Source organism: Postia placenta (genome assembly GCF_002117355.1).
Source record: "Postia placenta MAD-698-R-SB12 unplaced genomic scaffold POSPLAscaffold_9, whole genome shotgun sequence".
Lineage (NCBI taxonomy): Eukaryota > Fungi > Basidiomycota > Agaricomycetes > Polyporales > Adustoporiaceae > Rhodonia > Rhodonia placenta.
In genome coordinates this window covers 678,697-689,211 of record NW_020169840.1, presented here as the reverse complement: position 1 = coordinate 689,211, position 10,515 = coordinate 678,697, and the positions used below count along the sequence as shown (strand labels likewise).

The 10,515-nt window shown below is 49.9% G+C and overlaps 3 protein-coding genes across 3 annotated transcripts; 1 reads left to right on the top strand and 2 right to left on the bottom strand.

The window, feature by feature from the left end:
- Positions 1-487: 487 nt before the first annotated feature.
- On the bottom strand, positions 488-1,160 carry POSPLADRAFT_1146850 (hypothetical protein; the record flags this gene model as incomplete). Its single annotated transcript, XM_024485995.1, has 6 exons — positions 488-658; positions 715-735; positions 786-811; positions 872-921; positions 969-1,061; positions 1,120-1,160. The coding sequence occupies 6 exons, from the start codon at positions 1,158-1,160 to the stop codon at positions 488-490; spliced, it is 402 nt and encodes a 133-aa protein (XP_024337737.1).
- A 980-nt stretch (positions 1,161-2,140) lies between these two features.
- POSPLADRAFT_1047251 (hypothetical protein) lies at positions 2,141-5,700 on the bottom strand (the record flags this gene model as incomplete). The annotated part of the gene is made up of 11 exons (XM_024479238.1): positions 2,141-2,409; positions 2,471-2,898; positions 2,951-3,601; positions 3,633-3,871; positions 3,923-4,192; positions 4,245-4,558; positions 4,610-4,641; positions 4,689-4,956; positions 4,999-5,025; positions 5,161-5,462; positions 5,522-5,700. The coding sequence occupies 11 exons, from the start codon at positions 5,698-5,700 to the stop codon at positions 2,141-2,143; spliced, it is 2,979 nt and encodes a 992-aa protein (XP_024337736.1).
- Positions 5,701-9,688: 3,988 nt separating this feature from the next.
- On the top strand, positions 9,689-10,027 carry POSPLADRAFT_1057887 (hypothetical protein; the record flags this gene model as incomplete). The annotated part of the gene is made up of 2 exons (XM_024480972.1): positions 9,689-9,883; positions 9,944-10,027. The coding sequence occupies 2 exons, from the start codon at positions 9,689-9,691 to the stop codon at positions 10,025-10,027; spliced, it is 279 nt and encodes a 92-aa protein (XP_024337735.1).
- Positions 10,028-10,515: the final 488 nt, after the last annotated feature.

Here is a 10,515-nt window from a genome sequence, read left to right as displayed (position 1 = left end):
GGAACGCGCGTAAGGAGTGGTTCGACGAAGAGGAGGACGACGGCGTAGATTGGGAGTTGTATGGAGATGGTGAGCAGTAGGTAGTCGAATGGGACTTCGACTCTGGTAGGGGGGTAATGAAACATTTGTCTTTCTGTTCTATTCCTTGTACTACTAGGGCCCATACTGGCGCCTGTCTTAGCGCTCACCCGCAGGTTGAACATTATGTAGCTTACATAATGGGGTCCGTGCGCACTTCGTGCCTGGTATCGTACCACTACGTTTCTTTCTTCACTAACACGACCACATAGACACGATGGTCCGTGCGCAGTCGGTACTTGTATAAGTAGTTGTACCATTAGTCGGTCGAACCCTAAGTTCGACCTGGTTATTCATTCAAGTCTCTGCTCCTCTTCGCTTGGGGTAGTGGTCATTCTCGACTTCCTCGCTCGATCTTCAGGACGACGCACTGTCCATAAGTCCTCGCTCGTCGTCTACGAGTCAGGCATCAATATAGGAGTGTAGACCGTTGTATCACCTGCTTCTCATCATCCACCATTGTTTCCATATGCATATTGCAAATATTGGGATGATATGCAAAATCATCGGTCAAGGAACCATAGTGCATCACAAAAAATGAGAGAGCCAAGGTATGCATCGCCAGCTGGTGTAACACAGCCTACGAACATTTTAAAGTTATTGAATGAGTTCGAGCACCATCCTACGGCCACTCACCCCTGCAATAGCCATCCCGTCCTGCATGGCATACATGAGTTGGTGCTATGTCAAATGAAAAGTGTACTCACATACATCGAGGTACCTCTCCCCAATTCTACATGCCCAGACGCCATTTGCATCAGAGTGCACACCACACAGTGGTAGCATCACGTACCATCTAGGATCACAAACGACTGTGGCGTGGTGTCTCGCAAAATCTTACAGCTAAAAGCTACCTCAGCATCAAATGTAGAGAAATAGGCAATCCTCACCATTCATCCAGCTCAACTTTAAATGTACTTGCATTGGAAAATATGTTGTCGTAGGCTCCCATGCGAGTTAGAATAGCATCGACAGGACATAGCCTAAGTTATCAGTATATAAGTATATAGGACTGCTATTGTACTATGGTGTTGTGCCTACCGTGCTTGTCTTGCTGGCACAAACATCCCAAGTTGAGCCATAATCTAATATCAATCTGCCCATCTGTTAGACTGGACAACAATTGTCGACGGCAGGAGATCTGACTCACGACTCCAGTAGCAGTCATGCCAGGCCATCCTGTCACCTCAATGCATAATCATGGCTAATTAGCCACAATACCGTAATACAAAATATGGCTAGCCATGTCTTCATATCACATGACTGTGCCCTTAATCGGTAGCTCTTAGTCACATGCTCCGAGTTTTCTAGTCACATGCTCAGAGCTTCCTACAGTCACATGCTCCGATGTTTTGATGGTCACATGATCTATTTATAATAATCTACTTCACTTATTTCAACATTTCAGGACTCACTATGTTGATTTTCTGGCCTCAAATTCAAACATTCTAAATATTGGCCCCCTTTTAGAATATCCAGTGCAGCAAAGCCAGTGCTTTCAAAATATACCACCTAACCCTAACACCTAACCTAACCTAATCCTAACCTAATCCCAACCTAACCTACCCGAACCTGACCCTAACCGAACCCAACCTAATGCACCTAATGGCCAAATATGGCATGTATACATAGTTTCAAAGAAGTCATGTGACATATCCAGATTAGGAACCTGTCATGTATGATTATGTATGATACCCAGATTAGGAACATGTTATGTATAATGTATGACGCACTACATGGGGTAGGCAGCATAGCATAGGCTAACTAGCCTGATTTTGTATCATGGAGGAGAGGCTAGTCAGCCTAGATTATGTATGGAGTTACCAGGTACTGGTGCTCGCTGCTCAGCCGGAAGCTTGACCCGCCTCTTGTGCATCGCGCCAGCCGGTGTTTACGAGCCCAGCACATACCATATATATGAGGAGTAACAGGTAGTTGGCGTCTTAATACTCAAACATTTCATCCGTAAGGCGCTGCGAAAAGAAAAGCAATCGTCTCACTGTCCGTCAGAACTCCATTCCTGTGGAAAAGGGAAACCACGATACGACCATCGGCCCCATTGTCATGACGATCCGTCTTGTCCCGCCCCCATCTTCAACGCGATTGCTTGAAGTAATTGTTCTATTCGCGAAAGCCTCGTGTCCACCTCCTCGAACCGACCGTCGACCTGTGCAAGTTTGTTCGTGACCATCAACGCCAACTTCTCCTCCGCGGAAACCTCCGTTTTCTCAATGATCTCCTCTTGACACCGCACAAGCCCATGTGCTTTCGCATGCTTGCCCTCAGATACGCCCCCTCCGGCATCGCATTTCATGCACACGAAGACCGCATCTGTACCACTCAGATCAGCCTGATGCTCACGCCCAGAAACACATCACGAGACTCCCCGTACCTTCGCAGACGATGCAGTACCAGCATGGCTGAGTGACGCGTTCCTTGCACTTTATGCACGTCAAGTCCTCCTGAACAATCTTGGTCAAGCGATCCTCCGCCTCTCCCGTCCCACCCTCCTCAGTCCGTTCATGCGCCACGTCCTGCGCATCCTTGAAGGCCGTCCGCGCCCTCTCCAGCGCGTTACGCGCCATGATTACAATCGAGCGGAACTCACGCTGATGTACCAACGAGCGCAGCTTGTACAAGTCGTGTGTCGAGAGATGCGGCACGGCCAGATCGGGCCGCTTCGCACAGTCCACCTCTGTGCCGATGCAGTCCTCGCACAGGTCGATAGACTCACCGCCATCCTTGTCGCAGGTGAGGCAGACGATGCGCCCGCCCGTTATCTCCTGATCGTGCGCATCGCATGAGTCGCAGTATACCCCTCTGGATCGATAGTCAGAAATACGACGACGATGCACGAGCCGGACCACTTTACTTGTGGATGCATATCGTGCGTTTGCGCAGTTCCATAACGTGGTGACAGATGAGTGCTTCTAACGGGGTCAGGGCGCCCATGCATTTCCGCCATTCTTTGGTTTCTGCCTCGTTGAGCGGGCGCCCGAGCTGTGTCCGTATCGCCAAGTCCATGTATCGATGACGGAGATCTCTGCGTTTCGCCAGGAACTTCCATGTATATCGACGCCGCGCAACCTGCTCTTGCACTGCCGTCAGCGCAAAACGCCAGAGCGCTCGAATCTTGTCGCTTTGCAGTTCCATTGGCGAAGGCCGGCAAATCAAAACTTCCGCGGGCATTCTCGAGAGGGAAAATGCACGGAGGACACCAAGGCTATATTCTCCAGACAGCATGTTACCGTCTTCGTTGAGTGTCCCATCATACTTGACCGAGATCCCATGGAAGGGTACGATGAGGCGGAATTGATATGTCACTTTGCCGTCTGCCTCTGAGACGATATCCCCGGCCAGCTTGAACTCCACTTTGGAGTCTGGGATATAGACGAGGGCTTCGTATTGAGTGCTCTCCGCATTCGACGTGTGGATGAATACGGTCCACATGACTGAGAACGGATATTTGGTGTCCGTGTAGTTGTAAAAGGTCCAGCGGCCAAGTCTGCTGACGTTAGAGTATCTATCAAGCGGTATCGGGTAGATTTACAGACATGTTCTTGAGTTTTCCAGTGGCTTTCCGATCCTCGTCAGTCGCAGTATCTTCCATTGCTTGTACCCCTGCGTACAGCTGAGATTGGTCATATGCATATGAGAGCACGGTTTCCGCTGTCGGAACGTCCTTATCCTCTTCAGTATCGTCATAGGTAACGGCTTTGTAAGGAAATGCTTGAATCGCCTTCCGCGTCACAGTAGAAATCGGGTCTTCCAGCCGCAAGTATGTTAAATGATACTGTTGAACAGTGAAGATCCTGATTCTGGTTGTAGGAGGCCTGCGACGTACCAATTTACTGTAAGCATGCTCGAAGTGATGTGCGAGGTCTAGCCTCTGGTGCGTGAGAGACGCTGAAGAATCCATCAGCGACTGGTCGCATCTGATCAATTTCCCTCTATCACCTTTCATCTCGTCAATGCGATCATGAACGGCCCGGTTAATGGTCCATTGGTTATCGTAGGCATCCACATTGTGTCGATCATTGACAATTTCCTTTCGCCCTATGCGAAAGACATCGTAGACGTGCTTCAGTAGGAGATAAATGAGTGGGAACAAGTACTACATACGGTTTCAGTCATCGGCAGTAGCGAGGGTATACAAGATGACGCACCTTTTCGATCCGCCCAGGACCAGTGACAAGCGCAAGACTGGTCGAGTCGTCGATATGATATTTGATGGCCTCGAGGTTCTTCTTGACACGTTCTTCTTCCGCGTCAATGTAGCTCTGGAATCGTTCCAGCAGCTGCGGAGTTGCATAAAAGGGTTCAAGAGAGGTGGTTAGGCCGCAGATGTCCGTCCAGATAGCGCTGAGATAACTGTCGACCATCAACACATTGGCCTCGTGGAGGTGGGGCCGCATCGTAAACATCTTCTCGAAGATTTCGTGTATCTTGTCCCGGTAGATTGTTGCTGAGATCTGCCAGCCTTCAAACTATCATGAGAACACGGAGGATGTCGTCTACGGCCTTGCCGTACCTATTGCCCAGTATGCGAGCCATTGAGGCAGGCTTCACCATGAGTTAGCAAACTTCACGAGGATTGTGGTAGATCTTACCTCCAGTCCGCAGGTCTTGAGCTGGTAAAGTTATTGGCCTCTGTCACGGTAATGAATCCTGAGGCATCGTCGTCTAGAGCCTCCGTAATCGCCTGCAGCCGTTTCACCGTAATCCAATCGAAAGCCCAAGCGTCAGGATCGAAAGTAGGTGCAACTTGAAATGTAGCTTCTTTCCTCATCTTCTCTTCTCTTCTCTCCTGCTCATAGTCCCTCAACGCCAACACAAAATGCCGCGCTTTGACACTTCCGCGCCACCCCTTCGTATGCTCTATGAGATACGTGGTACCCAAGCGAAGTACTAACGGCGTACCATTTCTTTCCATATCTGATGCAAGTCCTGGGATGTATGTCAGTGGTCATTTCACCGCGTGCAATAATGAGCGCCGTACTTTGTCCAAAATCCTGTCATGTGGCCCTGAAGTGACTGTTTCGATGACACGGTCACTCTCGCGGTGCACAATCTCGCCCACACCTTCGAGGATCTGTCTCTGCTGCATCTCGAATTTCCTGTCGAAGGACTGGGTATTATTCTGAATCTGGAACGCGGGATCGATCAACTGGCTCTCCAGTTCATGTTTCGCATTTCGTGCAAGCGCGGTAGCTTGATTGCTGGGTCTGCTTGAGTTGGGTTCTAACCGAGCGGATACGAGTTCCTGCAACGCGTCGTCGTTCTTGAGAACAGCTTCGCGACCCCCTCTGCGATCTATTTGCTTGCACACGTCCGTGTGCTCTGGGGGAATATAGTTCTTCAAGAACTCCAAGATCATGTCTGTCCTGAAAAAGACTCAAAGTCAGCATTTGTCACGTCGCGCATTCGAGATACCAGAGTGTACTTTCGCTCGACGATCTGTGCTAGGTCATCTACTTTCTCATGCAGCCCGTCAACTTTGCCAGCGATGTGGATGGACAGCGCAAATTCAATGTCATCCCGCCGCTGCGAGAACATGGAGACGAAGTTTGCAAATGTATTCTCCCAGAGAGGACCTTTGAGCACTTTCGCGAGTAGCGACATCTTTGAGTAAGCATCACACACATTCCCGCAGGACCGGATATCGTTCGCTGTCTGTTTCATGAGCCCTTGCATCCTGGCCTCAATGGTAACGCCTTTGGGCCCAGTGATCGCTTCATCTTTGACGCTTTTGAGCCTGTTGCAGCTAGCGATTAGCGATACTCGACAGAATAAGCAAAGACACCATACTGAAGTAGCACCCCGATCATGTCCCGCATCTCCACAAGCAGAGCGATGACCTTCGCGTCATTATTCCGTCGTTTCATTTCGAGAGTGTAGACAGCCTTAAAGGCAAGTACAGCAACTGACCATACAGTCAGCGCACCCACCCAATGTTTCATGGGCGGGAATCGAACCTTCAATGACAGGATGAATTTTGCCAATATCGTCCAAGGCCTTCATGAGCACAGGAAGAGTCTCAGCAAACCCGCCAACAGCATTCTTGATTGCCGTAGTCGCGCCACTCTCATCCATGATTGCCTTCGTAGGAGCAGTGAGGGTTGTAATTAGGCTCTCCTGACCTACCACGGCGGAACCCATATCCTCTGGTACATGCTCAATCAGGGCTTAAGATATCGGAACTTATGGCACTGGCACTCGCCTAACTTGCTCAATCGTTTCGGTAAACTGTGATCCGGCACTCGTTTCTGCAGCTCAATATAAGCTGCCCCTATGGCCACCGAGGTTTCCCTGTCATCGTCGTCTTCAGAGCTTGACACAGGAGGCTTTGCAATTGTGTGCGGACTTGGAGGAGTATCTTGCGGGCCAGAGGCGTCAGGCCAATGCAGATCTTTGACATCGCGAGTAGGCGGTGAAGAGTCAGACCCGAACGCTACGCTCGAGTTAGCTCCCTGAAGAGGGAATGGTAGTACAGCTTCCGTATGGATAGAGTTCGACGTTTTCAAGCTCTTGTGGCTGTGCCTTCTGAATATGCGTGGTAAAGTGGGCATTGTAGAGTACAAGACCGATAGCGGCGAGAGTAGCTCGAGGGAGTGCGCAAGTATTTGAAAAACACTTGTCCGTCTATCTCATACATATAATATGGCCTGAGACTGGACCCTCGAAGCGTTTTCGGGATTTCAGGGCAGCCTGGCGACACTGATTAATCAGAGTTTGAACGCCCGTTGTCGGATCTGCCTGTGAACTAGAACAATGTGACAGCGCCCAGCAGCGTCAATCAAACCACAATGTCGATGGCGATCCATGAAAGAACAAAAGCGTATCAGAGCAGTGCAAAGAATGACGCCAAACTACCGCAAGGGACAAACGTTTTACGTGATGCCTTGATGGTCCCCTTATTCAGCAATACAGTACATGTTGGTTGCCCGCGACACTGCCACCAGTACCCATCAACAGCCTTGCAAGAGATTTCATTCGTGGATATATGTTGCAGAGCTTGATGAGCAGGTTGCGGCTGACTATGACTCCGGTGAGCACGACGCTCGCGGTCCAGTGTCATGTTGTTGAAGGGATCATAGACATGGATGAGATTTATAGTCTGAGAAGGTAGCAATGCATGCAGGTCTGGTGGCTATCCTCGAGAGGGACGAGTTGGAAACTTTGTACATATGATCCGAGTGAGTGGCGCTCTCTGTCCGCAGATGTCATGTCAGCTAGTCGAAAAATGGAGAAAGTGAGGAGTATTCATGTCGAGCCCAGCTAGCGCCAAATCGCGACGCGTCTCAAACACGCGATGCTTGAGTCTATTTGCACACGCACATGACGTGCCGAGTGGCTGAAACCGGCAATCGACCATCGATGACCGACCTAACGACAAGAGGGAAGAGGGGTACAAAAGATAGCAGACGTTATACACAGATGCATTTCGGCCAATCACTCGGATTCGCCGACACGATCTTGCCAAATGTCACATTTCTGAGCGCTGGTGATGTGATGACGACCAGAAACATAACCATTATATCTATACTTTTATGGTGTAGTATTGGTGATCCCAATGGTTTAAGGCGAGCTGTATAATAACATCATCACGGATTCTACAATACCTACACGGTCTCAAGGACTAATTTGAGTACCTCCATGCGCCAAGCTTCATATCCCCTCCAGCGGATACAAAACTGTATTTAAAAATTATTATTATTATTATAAGCTTCATATCGATCTGTGGGAACCGCACACACCGTCGTCTAGCGTAAGAAGTGAGCTTGCCAGCCGTCGCGCGGTGTGATGGATGGTGTGTTATGTTGGAAATTATAGTCGATACTTGCGGTAGTAGATCACATGGTCGCGTATGGCACTACACCGATCGTTCTGTATTTTGTTCCTTACGTGTTTGCTGGCTACAAGCCGGGTCAAACACGATTAATCCTATCGTCTTGAGTCTAGATCCCTGCCAGAAATCTAACAAATGAGAGTCATGCGCCAGATGAGCGCGGTATGGAGCACATTCAGTGTACCTTTGCATCAACGGCGCGCTAATGGATGAGTGAGGAAGACGGAACTCACGTACAGTATGGGGAATAGAGTAGACGGAGGCGGCATGGTACAGCTGTGCGGGCTTCAGGAAGAAGGATGACGGATGCTGTGGACGACATCACCTCACGGACGGTAGATGGATTGCATGAAGGATCTGGTTGATGAGTCATTCAAAGCGAAATAGGAAGTGGGTGGTGCCTCAAGGAGTGTTGAGCTCGCGGACAGGTTCCACACCAGTAAGCTGCGTGGCCTATGTGATCCGTCTGGACGCCTTGTCAACGGCCACCTTGACTCTTAAACAGGTCCCTTCTGGATAGCAATGACTCTGTATGTAGGCCAGCCGACCTGTCATTGTGCTTGCCCATCCGGATTAGACGCAGAATGCGCGACCATTGTTTCCTGTGCAGCCTTGAGTAAGTCCTGCAGTCTCAGGAGACCCTACAATGATGCCCGTCACGGAACTAATAATAATACATCGATACCATTGCGTTTTTGGATGCGTCCGAGAGAGGAATGAAGGCACATGCTTTAGCTCGAGCCAGAAAAGTCATTTCATTTTCCAGAGCGCATGCAACGTTCTACTGGTGGGTGGGGCTGATAGCATCACTCGCAGGACAAGGAGGGGTGCTGACTGCCCTCCGGAGAGTTCTTTGGTTATGTCGCCAACGCACGAAGCGCAGAGCGGGAGCGTTCCTCAGACAAGGAGTCGACTTGGTGTGAGGGCCCAGCCCGCAGGGAACGCCCAGGGCCAATGGGGCGGTACTTTCAAGAGCCGCGAGCGTGCATCGTGAGAAGAATATGTCCTGAAATGGATGCCAGCTTCTGCAAAGCATGGTACTAATGATCGCTGCGCAGTCAATAAAACTGCGAAGATGGTGCGCAACGCAGATGGCCTATCCGATTTTCAGAGCCTTGCGATACCGCCGACGGGCATCCTATCCGTACTGCAGGCAGCAGAATATATGATCAAGTTTATTAGCATGAGATATGGTGGATAGATTTGCGAGATAGCGAAAGGACGCCATTTACACCTACAGTATACATATGCATTTACCCGGGAAAACAACAATCTACTTTACATTGTTCTTCGCAGAAAGCAGCGAATACGCAGCACAGTTCGATAGCATTACTTCCTTGTCAGAACTTGTGGGCTGTATAATTGGTCCGATAGTACTGCATTATTACGGACATTCTTATAAACTAGCCCTCGCGGCGACACAGCAATGTCTTCTGAAATCGCGCCGGCTGCGCGTTGTGACCAGCAGGAAACGGCGACCTCATGCGGCGGAGGATGTAGAAGTACGATTATCGTGGAGCGGAGTTGCACGCCGCCTAGCCCGTTTGTCCGAAGACAGCGAAGCACGACAGGCGCTGACAGCCTGCAGATATACAGACAATTGTTGTCTCCGCATATCCTTTCATATTCGTCCGCGCACAGCAGCTTAACGTAGCGTCTTATCCCTACTGCCAATTTTCAACCACAATTGCTCAGTACGTGGAACTACACTCACCTGCAACCACGGGCGCTGATCTGGAGCCCATCAGTTTATCCTCTACTATGTTTGCAGTGGACGAGTTCATGATTGGAGGCGCAACCATTGCCGATGTCATCGAGGCACTGGAATCACTCCGAGAGACAGATGGCCAAGCCGAGCCACCCTCGCAAGCCGGCCTATTACAAGACAATGACGAGCGACTAGCGAGAGATATTTCTATACAAGAGTATTATGCATGGCACTCTGCCTCCAGCAAGGTGCGTGGGTTCCCCTTTAGTACAGACTATACAACCTGATACAAATTTTCTGCTCATTAGGGATCCCGTGATGACGAATGCGCACTCGAATGGCCCACCCTCGAGGATAAGGGGCCACATCAGTCGCCGATCGGAGGCCACTGATACAACGGTCTACACTCCTATATTGATGCCTGACTCGTAGACGACGAGCGAGGACTTATGGACAGTGCGTCGTCCTGAAGATCGAGCGAGGAAGTCGAGAATGACCACTACCCCAAGCGAAGAGGAGCAGAGACTTGAATGAATAACCAGGTCGAACTTAGGGTTCGACCGACTAATGGTACAACTACTTATACAAGTACCGACTGCGCACGGACCATCGTGTCTATGTGGTCGTGTTAGTGAAGAAAGAAACGTAGTGGTACGATACCAGGCACGAAGTGCGCACGGACCCCATTATGTAAGCTACATAATGTTCAACCTGCGGGTGAGCGCTAAGACAGGCGCCAGTATGGGCCCTAGTAGTACAAGGAATAGAACAGAAAGACAAATGTTTCATTACCCCCTACCAGAGTCGAAGTCCCATTCGACTACCTACTGCTCACCATCTCCATACAACTCCCAATCTACGCCGTCGTCCTCCTCTTCGT